Source organism: Oryctolagus cuniculus, chromosome X (genome assembly GCF_051225735.1).
Source record: "Oryctolagus cuniculus isolate XC-2025 breed Fujian yellow rabbit chromosome X, ASM5122573v1, whole genome shotgun sequence".
Lineage (NCBI taxonomy): Eukaryota > Metazoa > Chordata > Mammalia > Lagomorpha > Leporidae > Oryctolagus > Oryctolagus cuniculus.
Window position 1 is genome coordinate 18,813,271 of NC_142888.1, and position 19,429 is coordinate 18,832,699.

At 40.0% G+C, this 19,429-nt stretch overlaps 1 protein-coding gene across 15 annotated transcripts in view; it reads right to left on the reverse strand.

Annotated features, from left to right (window-relative positions):
• DMD (dystrophin) overlaps window positions 1-19,429 on the reverse strand; it is a 2,249,390-nt gene that overhangs the window by 1,539,482 nt on the left and 690,479 nt on the right. For all 15 annotated transcript variants that reach the window (XM_070067426.2, XM_051827673.3, XM_070067427.2 and 12 more), the window contains 2 exons: window positions 19,124-19,312; window positions 17,892-18,073 (listed from right to left, as the gene is read on the reverse strand). In XM_070067426.2, the coding sequence (XP_069923527.2) occupies window positions 17,892-18,073; window positions 19,124-19,312 (371 nt within the window). The remainder of the gene's footprint in view (window positions 1-17,891; window positions 18,074-19,123; window positions 19,313-19,429) is intronic.

The window sequence follows — 19,429 nt, forward strand, 5'->3', positions numbered from 1 at the left end:
ACTTAGGAAATTTGTACTCCTTAAGTAAAAGGTTTCTTTGGGAAAAAAATGTAACTGTTTTAGTAAATACAACTTACTAATACATTTATCAACTAACCTTTTGTTAGTTTGGAAGATAAATTTTTATGGTATGTTTTTAAAATTATTCAGTAAAATTGGATCAATATGTAAAAAATACATTAGCTAACATTTATTCAACAAGTTTTCATGAAAACATTGCTGTTTTTACACATATTAGGTCAATAGATCCTAGCACATGATGTGCATTCCATTACTGATTTTGCTGAATGAATCCGGTTGCACAAGAAAAAATTAAGTTATTTTTTTTTTATTTTTTTTTATTTTTTTTTTAAACTTTTATTTAATGCATATAATTTTCCAAAGTACGACTTATGGATTACAATGGCTTCCCCCCCATACCGTCCCTCCCACCCACAACCCTCCCCTTTCCCACTCCCTCTCCCCTTCCATTCACATCAAGATTCATTTTCGATTATCTTAATATACAGAAGATCAGCTTAGTATACATTAAGTATGGATTTCAACAGTTTGCTCCCACACAGAAACATAAAGTGAAAAATAATAGATGATTTTTTTAAATGATGATGAAATCAGAGCAGACCTATTGTCATGTTTAATCCCAGTGAGAGTCAAGTTGGGAATTGATAATTTCTTTTTTTTTTTTTTTTTTTTTTACAGAGGATCAGTTTAGTATGCATTAAGTAAGGATTTCAACAGTTTGCACCCCCATAGAAACACAAAGTGAAATATATTGTTTGAGTACTCGTTATAGCATTAAATCTCAATGTACAGCACATTAAGGATAGAGATCCTACATGAGGAGTAAGTGCACAGTGACTCCTGTTGTTGACTTTACCAATTGACACTCCTGTCTATGGCATCAGTAATCTCCCTATGCTCCAGTCATGAGTTTCCAAGGCTATGGAAGCCCTCTGAGTTCTCTGACTCTTATCTTGTTTAGACAAGGTCATAGTCAAAGTGGAGGTTCTCTCCTCCCTTCAGAGAAAGGTACCTCCTTCTTTGAAGACCTGTTCTTTCCACTGGGATCTCACTCGCAGAGATCTTTTGCCAGAGTGTCTTGGCTTTCCATGCCTGAAATACTCTCATGAGCTTTTCAGCCAGCTCCGAATGCCTTTAGGGCTGATTCTGAGGCCAGAGTGCTATTTAGGACATCTGCCATTCTATGAGTCTGCTGAGTATCTCACTTCCCATGTTGGATCACTCTCCCCTTTATTTATTCCATCGGTTAGCGTTAGCAGGTACTAGACTTGTCTAAGTGCTCCCTTTGACTCCCAGTCCCTCCACCATGACCAACTGTGAACTGAAACTGATCACCTGGAACAGTGAGATGGCATTGGTACATGCCACCTTGATGGGATTGAATTGGAATCCCCTGGTATGCTTCCAACTCCACCACTTGGGGCAAGTCAGCCTGAGCATGTCCCAAATTATACATCTCTTCCCTCTCCCATTCCCACTCCCATGTTCAACAGGGATCACATTTCAGTTAATTTTCAACACTAAGTTATTTTAATAGTTTAGTTTCTGTGTATGTATATAGAGAGTACATGTATATGGTATAAATTATATATGCTTTAATATAAATGCATACATGCATAACAGCATGAGGCTAAGTAAAAAAATTGTTTCAAGGGAAAGTATTTTAGCATTACTGAAATGTATTTGATAAACACTGAGTAATGCTCATTCCTCATTTTCACAAACTTAGGTAGATAATAGCACTATTTGATTTCTGAAAACACTGGAATATTGAAAGGTTAGGGAATTTGCACAAGGTCACACAGTGGTATGTGAAGGCAATATTTAAGTTATAAAGTATTTGTGACCCATGTCTATGTTTTTAACCTTGAGTTATTTTATTTTTTCATGGATAAAGAACTGTATCAGGTTATGCCATATGAAACTGCTGATATTTGAAAGTTTTTGCCTTTGGAAAAAAACAATTTCATATTCAACTAAAAATCAATAATGAGAAAAGTTCCACATTTCAAGCTAAGATTCTAAAGATGCAAATACACTTGGGGAAATTGTAAAATTCACAAAACCAAAATTGTCTTTTCTTTTCAGCTGCTCATTCAGAAAGTGATGTAAAAGAGAAAGGAGAATATTAACATCTGGCAACTAAGCAGTGAGGTGGTGGAAGTGGAGTGAAATAGTGTGAAGAAGTGTGTCAGAATCTGATACCAGAAACTGCTACATTTTATTTCCAAATGGTCCTATAATAGAAGCTAACAAAACAGGCAAATTCAAAGAACCTGGGACTTTGAGGGCAACATGGAGTTACAGACTAAAGGGTTCTAGGGCTACCACACCTGTGGATATACTGTTCTATAAGATGACAGGCGTGTGGTTTTACTCAGTGCTTCTCAAACCTTGATGTATACAGCAACCACCTGGGGAATATGTTAAACCATGCGTGCTAACTCGTTAAGCCTGGGGTAAGGTCAGAAATTCAGAAATTGCTAAACAGCATTTTTTAAGAATTTCCATTTTTTTTCTATAAACTATTTATAAATGTGAAACGGTCTAACTTTTCATTAATGTAGCCTGTATTTCATAATCTTGATAGTGTTTCTTGGACTTTATAGAAATATATAATAACATATATTAAACACATTACAAAAATACAACCACATGCTAGGCACTGCACTAATATAAATGTATAAACTTTAAGAATCCCGGATGATTATAATTAAAAATTAAAAATGACTGAGAAAGGGGAGCACATTAGGAAGATAGGTTTTTTAGGCCCAGTTTCCTACAATTTGCAATTATTTACATAAATACAATTATCAAAAAGTAAGTAAAATATTATAAATGTAAGATTAGAAAAGAACCACCCACCAATGATGCTTAGTTAACGGTGTGTTACATTCAAAATACAATCTTATAGTTTCAGTTGGCATTTAAACCTGTATCATTTGATATATGAGAAGGCTGCTGGTATGAAGAGAAATTAATTTTTTAAAAGTATTAATATAGAGATCAGATTTCATGTATTTCATAGATATAATTCTAAGATAACCATACATCCCTCCCTTGTTCCCTCCCTCAAGCCCCTTCCACCCTTCCTTTTTTCCTTTAATTTTTGCAATAACGTACTTACAATTTACTTTATAATCACAGGCTTAATGCACCACTAACCATAATGTTCAACAAGTAAAAAGTAGAAAGACCACTGTTCCACAGGAATTTAGACGGAGTTATAAAATAATTAAATCAGGGCTGGCGTTGTGGCATAGTGAGCTAGGCTTCCCGGCATCCAATATGGGTGCCGGTTTGTGTCCTGACTGCTCCTCTTCCCATCCAGCTTTCTGCTGATGGCCTGGGAAAGCACTAGAACACGGCCTAAGTGCTTGGGCCTCTGCATCTGTGTGGGAGACCAGAAGACACTCCTGACTCCTGACTCCTGACTTCGGATTGGTGCAGATCCTGCCGTTCTGGCCATTTGGGGAGTGAACTAGCAGGTTGAAGACCTCTCTCTCTCTTTCTCTCTCTCTGCCTCTCCCTCTTCGCTGTATGTAACTCTGTCTCTAAGATAAATAAATAAATGTCAATTAAATCATAAGATGTCAGTTTAATTCTTTTTTTAAAGATTTATTTATTTACTTGAAAGAGTCACAGAAAGAGAAGGAGAGGCGAAGAGGCGGGGGGCGGAGGGAGTCTTCCATCCGCTGGTTCACTCCTCAGTTGGCCAGAAAGGCCAGAGCTGTGCCGACCCAAAGCCAGGAGCCAGGAGCCTCTTCTGGGTCTCCCATGTGGGTGCAGAGCCCCAGGCCATCTTCTACTGCTTTCCCAGGCCATAGCAGAGAGCTGGATTGGAAGTGGAGCAGCTGAGACTGGAACTGGCACCCATATGGGATGCCGGCACTGCAGGCGGCAGCTTTACCCACTAAGCCACAGCTCTGGCTCCCAGTTTCATTCTTAAACTTTTGGTGTATTCTTATTAACTATTATCAGAGAATACATATTTGTCTTTTTGGGACTGGCTTACAAATTTTTAAGGTACTTTTTACTTGTAAATGCATGCCATTTATTAACTAAAATCACACTGATGAAAATTAAAATTATTTTACTCAAACGGATTACTTAAGATATTAGCTAATCCTCTGCCTGCGGCGCCGACACACCAGGTTCCAGTCCCGGTCGGGGCGCCGGATTCTGTCCCGGTTGCCCCTCTTCCAGGCCAGCTCTCTGCTGTGGCCTGGGAGTGCAGTGGAGGATGGCCCAAGTGCTTGGGCCCTGCACCCACATGGGAGACCAGGAGGAAGCACCTGGCTCCTGGCTTCAGATTGGCCTGGTGCGCCGGCCGCAGCGCACCACCAGAGCGGCCATTGGGGGGTGAACCAACAGACAAGGAAGACCTTTCTCTCTGTCTCTCTCTGTCCACTCTGCCTGTCTAAATAGATAGATAGATAGATAGAAAGATAGATAGATAGATAGATAGATAGATATTAGAGAAATAGTTGTAATGTATAGCTTTTACTTTAGTGCAACAGTTCTATGCTTCCAGAATGCTGACATATGCTTAAATACACAGCTATTTTAATCAACTTGTTTGGCCTTTTATTGTTATTAAGAACAATTTTAATTGAGGTGATGTGTAAGTTCAGGTTTTATTCAAACTATCACAGAGAAATGAATTGTTGAGATTTCTGTCAATAATATCTCATGAAAGGTGCTGATTAAAATCACTTACAGGACTGTTCAAATGACTGTCCCAGCCCCACACGTGAACAATTCAAACACAATCTCTGGGGATGGAAGCCAGGCATTAGCACTATATGAATCGCTAGAAGAAGGTGATTCTAATGAACATCAGGATTAAGGACAACTGTGCTGGAGCCAGCACTGTGGCGCAATGGAGCAGTTAATTAACTGTTTGTAACACCAGCATTGTGTCAGAGTGTGGATTCAAATCCTAGATATTGGGGCCAGTGCTGTGGCATAGCAGGTAAAGCTGCCACCTGCTATTGCTGGCATCCCATATGGGCACCAGTTCAAGTCCTGGCTGCTCCACTTCTGATCCAGCTCTCTGCTGTGGCCTGGGAAAGCAATAGAAGATGGCCCAGGTGCTTGGGCCCCTGCACCCAGAAGAAGTTCCTGGCTTCAGACTGGCATAGCTCTGGCTGATGTGGCCATCTGGGGAGTGAATCAGGGATGGAAGATATCTCCCTTTCTCTCTCTCAGCCTCTGCCTCTCTGTAACTCTGCCATTCAAATAAATAAATAGGTCTTTAAAAAAATGCCAGATACCTTGCTTCCTGCTGATGTGCTTGGGAAGGGAGGGGAAGATGGCCCCAGTACTTGTGGCTCTGCCACCCACATGGGAGACCAGGATAGAGCTCCCAGCTCCTGGCCTTATTTAATCCAGGCCTGGTTGTTGTGGCCATTTGGGAAATTAAACAGTGGAAGGCAGACTCAGTCTCTCTATCATCTCTCTCCTCTCTCTCTCTCTCTATCTTCCTGTTGCTTTACCTTTCAAATACATATTTAAAAAAAGGAAAAACTGTACTTTTTTCAGAACTCAGTCACAATTTTCATTGTTGATCTTGGGTGCTCACAAGTGGCAAATATTTAGATGGCTAGACCCAGACACATGGCATAACAGGCTAATATGAACCAGATGCATGGAGATGACATGGAGATGAGTTAATGACATGTAATAATGTGTTTATCAACTTATGTATAAGCTAAGAATACTATACAACCCATAAATTACCTTTCAATAGTAATTTTGACCATTTACAATTTAAGTGTAATTTTTCTTTAAAAAAGTTATATTTATCATATGTCAGATAATAGAGACATTATAATAAATTATATTGATGCAGGAATCAGTATTAGCTCCAGCTTACAGATGGAGAAACAAAAGTTTATCCAGTTCAAAATGCATGCAAGTAGAGGTGGGAGAGTGGGAATTCATCATCATGCTATACTTCCTGTACTAAGCTTGCTTTTTTGAGATGATTATATGTCTAGTCCTTATTTCACTTATGATTCTGATTGTAACTATGTATGGTGGAAAAAACAAAAGGAAGATTATTTCATAAAAAGATTGTCATTAATATGTAATTTTACTCTTCTCAAAGAACTGAAAATTACAGTTGATAATTATTGATTACTCTTAACATGGGCTTTACTTTAGTGGTAGAATGTCGCTCCCCCTCTTCGTGGAGGAACGACACAGGACCCTGCGCTGTTCTTTGGTCTGCTCGGCCCTCCCGGGTTTGCTGCTGGTTCTTCCTGGGTTGGCTACTGTCCCTTCCACCTCCGTGGAAGGGCGGTTCCCCCTGGTCACTTTACCCTCTTCCGCAGGGGAGCGGCACACCGCCGGCCGGCTCTCTCGGGGGCTGCACAGGTGTTCCTCCAGATAGATGTTCCCCTTAGATGTTCCTCGTGCATGTTGTCTCTCTCCTCCTTTATAGTCCTCTTCCACCAATCCCAACTCTGCTACCCACACACCGAGTACGCTGCTCTCCTCCAATCAGGAGTAGGTCCTACAGTTTATTGGTTGAACTGGAGGCAGCTGTGTAGAAGCTGTTTCTCCCTTCTCAGTGCCATATTGTGGGAGAGCAGATGCATAGAATAAGTCTTAATTCCAGGAACAGTCTAGTCCGAGTTGCTCCCCACAGATCCCCCTTTCTTTTTATTTTTTGGCGTTGATACGCGCCTGTCTTCGTTGCCCCGCGGCACACACTCTGCTCTGCTTGCTAGAGTTGCCCACAGGTGCTTACAAGCCCTATCAATCAGGCAAACCGAATCCGGGTCCTCTCTTCGCCATGTTGTGAGGAGGTTTTTAGGCGCTGATGCGTGCCTGTGTTCGGTGCCCTGCAGCGCATGCTCTGCTCTGCTAGAACTGCCTGCAGGTGCTTACAAGCCCTACCAATCAGGCAAACTGAATCCAAGCCTTCTCATTGCCGTATTGTGGGGAGACTTATTGGTGTTGATTCGTGCCTATCTTCGGTGACCTGCAGCTCATACTCTGGTCGAGCTGCCTGCTGGTGCTTATCGCCTTACTAATCAGGCAGACCGAATCCAAGCTCTCTCATTGCCATGTTGAGGGGAGGCCTTATTTTTCTCTATTTCTCTATCTCCGGGCATTCCTATTTCTCCTATTTTACTTCTATCTGCTAGCATTCCTATTTCTCTCATTTTACTTCTAAATTTCTGTTTCTCTTATCCCTGTGGCATCCTGGCGCCCACCCCGAGGCTGCTTCTCTGCACCTCGCCCCGCGGCGGCTTCTCCGCTCTGTGCCGCTTCAGCCCGTGCTTCTCTCATCTGCGCGGCTTCCCGGCGCCCGCCCTGCGGCGGGCTCCTGGCTCTGCGCGGCTCGGCTTCGCGCGCACACTCCGCGGTCTCCGCGCCCCTTCGCGCCCGCACCACGGCCTTGCACTAGCCCCATGTTCCCTATCTATTCACGCCCCGTGCTCTCTCTGCACGCGGCGGCTTCCGCGAATCACACAGCCTAGTTCACGTTTCCGCCACTAGCATTCAATCCAAGTTCCCCGGGCTAACCTGGTGAATTCAACCTAGCCCACGCTTCCGCCTCACGGTTTGGCTTCCCGTCCTTTGCTCCCCGGGCTAATCTGACAGATTCCAACCTGGCGGCCCACGTCTCTGCCTCTGATTCCAGATTTTCGCCTTTTGCCCCCCCGGACTGACTTAAAGAATTCCAAGCTGGCTTACGTCTCCGCCTCGGCCTGCCCCCCGCGGCTTCAATTTCCCTAACATTTTTCTCTACCCGGTATGTTTCCCTAAGTTTTCTTCCAACAATATTCCTCCCTCATTTCTCCTGGCTTCTCCCCACAGTCCGTATCCGAGTCTGTTTGTTCTAGCTTTCACTTTCGCTTTCGACCTTAGAGATTTCTCCCAGCTTCCCCCTGTAGTCCGTATCTGAGTCTATGCCTAGACTTTCAATAGCTTCTTCCGGCACCTTTTTCGTCCGGCTTTTCCCTAGGCTGTTTGCTAGACTCTCTCTCCGGTATTTTCCCACTTCTTCCCGTTTCTTCCCTCCTAGGTTTCCCTATCCGAGTCACGTCACCATTATGTTGCTCTCCCTCTTCATGGAGGAACAACACTAAACCCTGCCTAGGCTTCATATCCGAGTCACGGCACCATTATGTCGCTCCCCCTCTTCGTGGAGGAACGACACAGGACCCTGCGCTGTTCTTTGGTCTGCTCGGCCCTCCCCGGGTTTGCTGCTGGTTCTTCCCGGGTTGGCTACTGTCCCTTCCACCTCCGTGGAAGGGCGGTTCCCCCTAGCCACTTTCCCCACTTCTGCAGGGGAGCGGCACACCAATGGCCGGCTCTCTCGGGGGCTGCACAGGTGTTCCTCCAGATAGATGTTCCCCTTAGATGTTCCTGGTGCATGTTGTCTCTCTCCTCCTTTATAGTCCTCTTCCACCAATCCCAACTCTGCTACCCACACGCCGAGTACGCTGCTCTCCTCCAATCAGGAGTAGGTCCTACAGTTTATTGGTTGAACTGGAGGCAGCTGTGTAGAAGCTGTTTCTCCCTTCTCAGCGCCATATTGTGGGAGAGCAGATGCATAGAATAAGTCTTAATTCCAGGAACAGTCTAGTCCGAGTTGCTCCCCACAGTAGAAACCACAATAAACTTTGAAAGCCATATTTATCTATTAAAAAAAAACCTAGAAGATAGAATTTTGGATGCTTTCACTATCAAGAAGTGTTAAATACTTGAAAGGATAAACTATTTACTTTGAGTGGGTGTTATACAGTGTACATATGTAATGAAACACCACATAATACCCCATAAATATGCACAATTTATGTCTTTTAAAAACTTTAAATAAAAATATTTTGAGAACCAATTTCCTTCAAATGTATTATGACAATGTAAAATGGATGACCAGATATTTTAACTATATTTTTCAGCTTCCAACATTTGTAACATTTATCAAATCTAAATGAATAGCTCAAGAAATATGTTTTTAAATCAGAATCCCAATACAAGCAACATCCCTCAAATGTGTAAGAATTTCACCATCATTTTACTTGAAGACAGTGAATTTTATCATCCCACCACTACCTCCACTACCATTGTGCCCCAGTTCCCATAGTAAATTTCTGAATGTGTGCCATCTGTGGGGATGGTTAATCCCTGCAGCCTTTCTGCATCTCTTTGGCTCAACAGATGGATCCTCTTCCCTCCAAGTCCTCGTCATTCCTCACTAGATCCGGTTGTAAAGCCTTACACTGGTCAGTGGTTTCGTGTCCAGACATTCTAGGTCATAATATATTAGTTTCCATGGCAGAATGAAATGAGGCAAGCGTCTAATAGAATCATATAAGGAAGTTTTCCTTTCTAAAATGAAAGTGTCTATCCTCCTCTCGTTAGCACTCTCTTTCCTACCAGTGGGTATACTGACATCTTGGGCCAGGGGAGAAACCAAGGAGAGCAGGCCACGTAAACAAACATCCTCTAACCTGATAATCTGAAATGCTTCAAAATCTGAAACTTTTGGAGCTCAAATATGATGCCAGAAGTGGAAAATTCCACACCTGAACTCCTGTAATGGGTGATAACTAAAACATAGGCACGTTAAAAATATTGTATAAACTTTTTTCAAACCATGTGTATAAGGTAATACAAATGAATTTCATGTTTAGACTCAGGCCCCTCCCCAAGCTATCTCATTGTGTATGTGCAAAGATTACAACATAGGAAGTCATCCAAAATCTGAAACATTGCTATACCCAAGTATTTCAGATAATAAATATTTGATCTGCATTTTTCAAAAATTCTCACTCATCATGAAGGTTGCCCTTATATTATAACTTGGAACCTGGTTTATAGAACAGTCTTTAGAATATAGCATCACATTAAGTATTTTAGAAAGAATCAACCCACAAAGTTCCCCTTCCAACAACTAGAAAAGTACAGAAATGTATGATTTCCTCACAAAATTATACATCTGTTAATATCGTTTTGTCCACTTAATGGCATTGTGACATAGTACTGTTTTCACAAAACATTTTGTAAAATAGAAAATGTGTCCCTGTTTCCAAGTCCTGATCCATTTTCTTCCTCCATCTCTTTTACCTCAATAACAACTTAATTATTAATAGTCTTCAATTATCCAGAGCAAGATTAAAGTTCAAAATGTAAACAAATATATTTGCATTTTGAAAATATAAATTCAAGATAGTAACAGTAACATAATGAAGAAGATGCATGGCTAGATGCAAAATATACCTGTGGCAAATACATTATGACAAAACTCAGTTCAATCTTCCTGATTAAGTACCTACAAAGTGGATGAAGAACTTTACAGATATCATCACAAACCAAGGACAACTACTAAGGTACTATGATTGGAAGGCCGTTTAAATCATCTCTACTGAGGATGGGGAATACTGACACATTTATATGGCAATAGAAGGCCACTTTCAACTTTAATAAGGTCGCCACTATATAGCATCTGGCACAGTGCCTGTGCATGTTAGCTACAAGAAATGAATAAATACCAAAGCTGAATTATCACCCAAGACATAGTACAAAAATACAAACTCTTGCTCGATCAGAAATAACAAAAATTAAGATTCTAAAATTCTCATAGTTATGATATCTGCTCTTGTTGAGATAGCTTATTGAGTTTTTTTTTAGTTGTAAATCAGAATACAATTATTTTACTTTTTGTCTGCTTGAGCACAACCATTCCTCACACATGCTGACCCGTTCCTGCCTTAGAACCTTTCTACTTGCTTATTCTCATTGCCCCAAATATCTGCATAGCTTGTTTCCTCTCTTGCTTTAGGGTTCTTTTAAATATTGCCTAATCACAAATGTCTTCCCTGACATACAATAACACAGTGTATTTCACTCTCTAAATTTATTCTTTTTTAAAAGATTTATTTTATTTAATGAAAGACAGAGAGAGAGGCCTTCCATTCCATTTGTTCACTCCCCAAATGACTGCAATGGCCAGAGCTAAGCTGATCAGAAGCCAGGAGCCAAGAACTTCTTCCAGGTCTCCCACGTGGGTGCAGGGGCCCAAGGACTTGGGCCATCTTCTACTGCTTCCCCAGGCCATAGCAGAGAGCGGGATTGGAAGTGGAGCAGCCGGGACTCCAACCAGCATCCATATGGTATGCTGGCACTGCAAGCAGTGGCTTTAACCCGCTGTGCCACAGCGCCAGCTCCTATTCTGTCTTTTATTCCTTTCTATTATTAAACACCATCTAGCATGATACACTTTTTAAATTTTCTGTTTCCTCCCATTAGAATGTAAGCACAGTGAAAGATGGTTGTTAGGCATACCGATAGATCATCAGTATCTAAAACAGCGCATCGTAGATAAAGGTTGTTAGCTGGCTGTATGAATGAAGTAATAAACATAATTGTCTTACAATCATCACTTATCTTTTTTTGTTTTAAAAATGCTACTCTCTCATTTCTATGAAAGCCAGACATTTCCACAGCTATCTGAAATCACCAAATTGCAGGTTAATATAAATTAATAAATGCTGGTTCTTATTAGCACAGCAATTGTCAATACCCATATATTGTTTCTAATATATTCTTTTTTTTTTTTTTTTTGACAGGCAGAGTGGATAGTGAGAGAGAGAGACAGAGAGAAAGGTCTTCGTTTTGCCGTTGGTTCACCCTCCAATGGCCGCCGCAGCTGGCGAGCTGCGGCCGGCGCATTGCACTGATCCGAAGCCAGGAGCCAGGTGCTTCTCCTGGTCTCCCATGGGGTGCAGGGCCCAAGGACTTGGGCCATCCTCCACTGCACTCCCGGGCCACAGCAGAGAGCTGGCCTGGAAGAGGGGCAACCGGGACAGAATCCGGCGCCCCGACCGGGACTAGAACCCGGTGTGCAGGCGCCGCAAGGCGGAGGATTAGCCTATTGAGCCACAGCGCCAGCTCTAATATATTCTTGCACACGAATCTGGCCATTTCATGAATCACTCATCCAAGATGATATTAACATTTGAGGATTGAATTAAACATCACCAGCACCATATTTGAAGCTTTTGAGAAAGTACTTAAAATGTTTGTAACAGTTTATCTTACAGAAAATTACAAAAAAGATATTTAAGTAGGGCTCTACAAAAAGGTGAATGGATTTATGCTATTCTGTAATTGTTTCAACCAGATCCTAACTTTTAAAAATTAAATTTTACCTTAAAATTAAGTTTTAATTTGCTTCTCAAATTTATATGTGCTTAGGAACCTCTTGGCTCTTGTGAAACTGAGACTCGCATTGTGTAGATCACACTGAAGACTGATATTCTTCATTTTTAACAAGTTCTCAAGCGATGTGGCTGCTGGTGGTGCTTGGAATGCCCTGGTTTGCAAGGAATTATCTATTTACCATTATAAGAATTAAAAAAAATAATGAATTTACCAAACTGTGGCATCAAATCAGTGTGTGTTTTGAGGTTGCCCATCTATGAAATGTTCATTACAACAAATTCAGTTCAAAGATTGGGACTACCCGAAGAATTTAATTCAGTTTTTCATCCATTCCTTCATTGATATTTTCACCTGTACAACATATAAGTCACTTCACATGGGAGAAAACAACCCACAAATTGTTCAGCACCTCCTTCTGATCTAGCTATTCTCACATGTTACCTCCTTTCATGACTGGAACAGACACAGGAACAACAACAATAACAAATTTTTTTTTTTCTTACCAACACTGAGGTTTCAGTTTTCCTCTGAATGTCCTAACCACAATTATCAAAGAAGTTGATGGAACTTGCTGTGCTTATCTTTATGAGCCCTTGTAGAAATGTCAGTAAATCTCTTTTGCTCTCTGCAGGTTGCATTTTTCAATCAAATTAATTAGTATATTCATAGAGAAGAAAGTCTTCTGTTGTCCCTATGCCAGTTGTATCCTTGTACTTACACAGTTGGAAGTTTTGTCTTTTCCTTCTCTCTCCCTCACCATCCCCTAAGGGTATCCCACACCATAAAACAAAACAAAACAAAAATCAGATAGCTAACTCATCTTAAGGTTTCTAACTGAAGCATGTCAACGGAATTCTCATGCTTAAAATGTTGCATTTTAATTATAAAATCAGTGGCACTGAGTTCCCTCATTTCAATATCATAATCATTGTTAAAGATTTGCAATTGACTAATTTCAGGATAGTGGAGTCAAACTAGTTTATGACTACAGGTGTCGGAACAAACTACTTTATCGCCTTAGCTTGCACATCACCATCAGTTCACATGTACAAAAATACCAGCACTGAAGAGTAAACAAATAGGAAGGAAAGATTCAAATCAGACTGGTGCATAAAATGGAGAGACGGAACAGGGATAAGCAAATGCATGTTTACTTTTCACTGATATTCCTTCACCGGCATATGGTTAAATGTTTCAACTGTGAAAAAAATAACTTCCAATTTTAATCATCCTACTCATGCTCTTTTATCCCCACAGGAAAACCTCCCATAAACATATCCTTTGAAAAACAAGTGAATAAGGTAATTAGAAAATATTGGAGAAAAAAGCCAAATATATATGATATGGAGACGGCATTGTGGCATAGAGGGTTAAGTCAGGGCTTGCAGTGCTAGCATCTCATATGGGGGCCAGTTCCAATCCAGGCTGCTCCACTTCTGATCCAGCTCCCTGCTAATGAGCCTGGGAAAGCAGCAGAGGATGGCCCAAGTCCTTGGGACCCTGCACTCATGTAGAAGACCCGGATGAAGCTCCTGGCTCTTGGCTTCGGCCTGGCCCAGCTGTGGCCACTGTAGCCATCTGGGGGAGTGACCCAGTGTATGGCAGCTCTCTTTCTCCTCTCTCTCTGTAACTCTGCCTTTCAAACAAATAAACAAAATATTTTCAAAAATAATATGCTATGGCTAACTTAATTAACTGATATCCAGTCACCTTATTTACAATGATGGCCTTTATTTTTTTGTATTTTGTAATGATTTTACATTCACAAGCTACTTTTCTATACCCTGGGCAAGCCAATAGCTTGTATTTGTATGCAAAACACATAGAAATGCTATTGTGTTATAAATCAGTAAACTGAAGACCATAGAAGGTAAGCTCACATAAATACGTGTTTGAGAAAGTGAGATCTTATCCTTAAAGTGGTGTAGATTCCAGGTAAAGTGGCAATGAGAGCACTTTGTTATCTCTCTAGTTTTTTAAAATTTTTTGTTTGATAATTGTTAACGGTTTGTAGGATAAATAGTACTTCCCAGATACAAGTTGTATAAAGGCAACATCTGCACGCACAAAGCAAGGATATGTCTTTTCAAGGCAAAAGGCACTATGACTGTTACAATGCCAAAAATGAACTAAAAATAAAAAAAATGGTTTATAAATTAACTACTTGGCTAAAATAATAAAAAACTCTCTTATCACAACTACCACCTGGTCTGACACCAGCATCTCTTCTATGGACTATTGCACTGGCTTAGTAACTGTTTTCCTCCAGTAGCCTCACTAATATGTTTTCTTGACCTGCCTCTCCCCTACGAAAGATTCTTCTGGAATTTCCTTGCAAGTGCTTTAGAACTTAAGGCCCTTATCTTTTACTCTGACTGACATCGCCATCTGTGATCCTACTCCTATCTGTATTTCAACCCCATCTCATGCCTTTGCTATCTGACATTCCCACCTATAACTTGTCAGTCCTGCTGGCCTTTTAATTCCTCCAACAAGCCCAGCAGTCCCTATATAATGGCCATCACATTGGCTGTTCCCTCTGCTTAAAGCATACTCTTCCTCATAGCCTGCAAGTGGTGGTCACATCTCTTCTTTCAAATCTCATATTAAATGGCAACTTTAAATTACCTCCTGGGCAAAAAAGTCTAAAGTAACCTCTTAGCCACTATCACATAACGTTTTAGCCTCCCTAAAAAATATCTTCCTATCGGATATTTTTCTTGGGTTTGCTTTCTACTCTCAGCCTCCTTTAGGATATGAACTTCATGAGACCTGAGACCTGAGCCCTTTGATCACTACTCTGTCCCAGTGCATTAAATTGCATCTGGTAACTCAAGGAACTCCATTAATATTTGTTAATATCTTAAAACTAAATATATCCATATTTAACACAATAAATATAAATCAAATGTTTTGATTCTGACTAAATATGTTGGTAAACAATACTGATACTTGCTACATGTATTAATAATAAATTTACCTGTATCCCCAAGAAAATTTTACTTTCATTATGAAATATAAACTTAAGAATTTAGGGGCCGGTGCTGTGGTGTAGTGGGGAAAGGTGCTGCCTGCAGTGCTGGCATCCCATATGGGCACCAGTTTGAGTCCTAGCTGGTCCACTTCTGACCCAGCTCTCTGCTGTGGCCTGGGAATTCAGTAGAGGATGGTCCAAGTCCTTGAGCCCCTGAACCCACGTGGGAGACCGGGAAGAACCTCCTGGCTCCTAGCTTTGGATCAGCTCAGCTCTGGCCGTTGCAGCCATCAGGGGAAGATTCTCTCTCTCTCTCTCTCTCTCTCTCTCTCTCTGACTCTGCCTTTCAAGTAAAATAAATAAATCTTTTCAAAAAAGCATTCTAATATGCCAGGAAAATATTATTAATCATTCATGTCATGTCATAGAGAGGATGATGACTTTTGACTGGAAGAGAGCAAAAAGAAGTATGGCCTAGTCCATTTTTGTTTATTGGCACTTTATTGCAAGGTAATCATATGTTTGGAAAAAATAAGTATTGTTCCAAATTAAAACTTAGAATTGATATAATAGACCATGAAATAGAAATGGAACAGGTTTCAATTCATTTAACATTAAATAAAGCCTAGATTTCTTAAAAAAAATACAGACAACACTTTCTTGTCATAATTAGTCTTCCCCCCACTCAATAAAATCTGTCAAAAGTCAGTCAAAAATCAGATCCAGCAAAGTTGCATAATGGTTTCTCTAATTTAGATTTAACAGCTTGTATGCATGAATGCACACAAAGTGGCCCAGAACACTCAGTATTATTTAATAACATGTTTGATTAATACTTTTGGATTTGCTTTGCTTAAATAATACTTTGTATATCTGTATTTAGGAAATTATCTAGAAGATAGCATTGCTACATCTAGTTTTGTATTTATGTCTCATTTTTAAAAACCCTATAGGATGCTTTAGCAAAAGCTATGCCAGCTAAAAGGCTATATTTGTCTTCTTAATAAACATTCTAAAACCTAGCAGAAAGCAACATCTCTGAATCTTCTGCAAGAATAAACTAATTTTATGTCAATCATTAGTAATTAGTAATATTGCCATACCAGGATCTCCATCCGGATGGAGATGAGGAATCTACACATATGCTTGTGTGTGTCTGTGTGTGTGTGTGTGCGTGTACTTGTGTACATTGTTTTCTGCTACCTAATGGCAGAGATGTTTTTAACAAAGGGATATTTTTAAATGAACATGTTTAAAATGTTGTAATAACAGATAAAGATTTGTGAATTTAATTCTAGGTTGAATTCACATTTTCTTGCAACTCATTCTCAAGATACGATTAATTAATTCATTCATTTTGAAGTATTAATGTCATATTGTTAGTGTTACTGAATAGAGGGAGTACAAGATAAAATGGAGATTCTTAGGCACTGGAAGAAAAGGAAAAATGGGGTGCATAAAGAAGGCAATGGTGCTTCTCTGAGAACAGCAGAAGAGGAACCTAGATATTAATAGCTTTCTAATTTTTTCTGAGGTATCTTTAATTAAGTTGTACAGACTAGTGCAAACAGAAGCGGTGACCTGCTAATGTTGTCATATAACCTCAAGTAGGTAGATGCTGGACACCTTATAATAAAGGGGTGGTGAAGTTAGCTAACCTGTAGCTTGGGAGGGGTAGACTCAATAGTTGCAACCTGGCTATTGTAACGTTTACCCCCAGGGTTAGTTGCACTCATCACAGCAGTGGGAAATGTCAGTATTTGTAGACTAGGATCTCCCGGTTTGGAATACAGATACAGTCGTAAAAATTCTATCTTATGTATGTTTTATTTATTCTTTCAAAAGACATGAGCTTGAAAATGTGTTTTCCTCCTCCCTATTGTCACACTATAATTTAGTACTGGAATAGCAATCCTCCTAGCATATCTAATGAGTTTCTTTGGTCCTATTTTAAAGCTTTTAATCTTCATAAATAATAGCTAAGTAAACTTAAAGCACTTGGACAATTTCTTTTGCTTAATGTATTCAAATACACAGTTGGCACTTCATTTCTTTTCATTTAAAAATAAATCTATCTTGTCTCGGTAGGCTCTACGTGAATACACACACCTAACAATATAAATCAAAGCAACACATCGAAAATGATGAGATCTGCTCAGTACCTTGACAAGAAGTCCACCATTTCCAGAAATGTATCAAAACTCTTTTTTGATTAAGTCAACATATATTCTTAAAATAATTCAAGCCATACTCTACTTGAATAAGGATTTCTAGACATAATTGAGAAATGTTTTTTCAAGAGGATTTCCATAAACAGATGAATAACTCCTTAATATTTTGAGAGCTTTTTCTTCAGAGGAGCAGTTTTCTGTCAACTGCAGCTAACAGGTGATTTTACAGACATGGCTTCCTTGTGCATGCTTCCATGATTTTCCCACTCAGATTTCTGGAAAATGCCAACTATGTAAAAGCATCAGGAACTCCTCAAGCTTAGTTCTATAGTTAACTGATAACTACCCACCATCGCCACTTCAATTACAAAAGTAATTATCAAAACGTAATGACATGACAGTTCAACCATACTATCTCCTGAAGAAAAGCTGCATGACTCAAGAACAAAGAATCCTGACTTAACCACCAATCCGCATCTAAAATAACACTAACATTCCAGAACTCGATTTCCCTTAAGTAACTACAAATGGAGACTTACTTGCTTTGTTTTTCCATACTTGCTACCCTGAGGCATTCCCATCTTGAATTTAGGAGATTCATTTGCTCTTGAACTTCAGTTTCTTCCTCTTCTGATAATTTCCCTGTTCGAATCAGTTGACTACCCAACTGCAGAACGTTACCAACCCGTCCCTGATGAGATGTCAAGTCCATCATGTAGCCCTGTCAAAGAAAGAAGTCAACAATTGTAATCAACACTTTAGGTAAATCATTATGGTCCTTTTATTAAATGTTTCATTTATTTATTTATTTACTCATTTATTTGAAAGGCAAGGTGACCAAGAGAGGGAGAGAGACAGACACACAGAGAGAAAACCTTCCATCCACTGGTTCACTCCCCAAACGGTTGTAACAGCCAGGTCTGGGCCAGAACAAAACCAGAAAGCCAAGCTCTACATCCTGGTCTCCCACAAGGGTGGCAGGGAACCAAGGACTTGGCCCATTTACTAGCTTCCTCCCCAGGCATGTGAGTAAGACAGTGGATAAGACTCAGAGCAGCTGGGACTCTAACTGGCACTCCAATACAGGATGCCAGTGTCATAAGTAGAGGCTTAACCTGCTGTACCGCACCACAATATTGGGACCCCACTGTAGTTCTTAATTGATTTTTTTAATTTTAAATTTTCAGTCTTTTTAAATTTAGATTCATCATAAAAGTGCTTCAATTTTTATTTTAGAAAACTAAATGCCATGTTTTTTGAAATGTGAATTAAACAAAGTTATCATCTTAGGTCACCTTCCGTAGAAATTCAGAGGTAAGGTTTTGGAGCAAGTGATTTATTGAGGAAGAACTCTAAAGAATATTTGCAAGGGTGCTAAAGGAGCAGGAAGAGGACAGGGAAGTGGAGGAAGCCAAACGTGTGTCACATCAGTAAAAGTTCCCCACATTTTCAGCGCATTACCACACAGGTACTTTGGAGTGTAAATTAGGCCTCAATATTACCATGACACAAGAACAGACAGCTGGGCTTTTGTATGTACAGGAGTATGAGTCATTGGCAAACCAGATCTGAGCATCTTCAAGGGTATTTTCCAAAGAATAAATTCAAATAGTGGCAGGTGGACTACCAAGCATGTAAATAATATTTGTTTCTACCTCAAAATGAAACCTAAATTTTTAAGATCCAAAAATCTTACAGAGTGATTGAGAAAAGAAGACTTTCCATTACAACAAGTCATGACTTAGTTTTGTGAATCAATGTTTTGTTTTACCTCATGAGTATGAAACTGTTCTTTCACTTCTTCTACATCACTTGAAATTTCTTTTTGTGCTTGCAATGTGTCCTCAGCAGAAAGAAGCCATGAGAGTACTTCTTCTAGAGCTGTTTGGTAACTGTCCAGACTTACTTCAGTCTCCATCAATGAACTGCCAAATGACTTGTCTCCAGGAGCTTCCAAATGCTGAACAATAAAATCAATTGGGTTTATACAATTAGTGTCTTTGCAGACTGTTCTAGGAGATTAAAAGATAAATTGAATGAAATATTTAAAATGCTAGAAATGTACACTTGAATTATC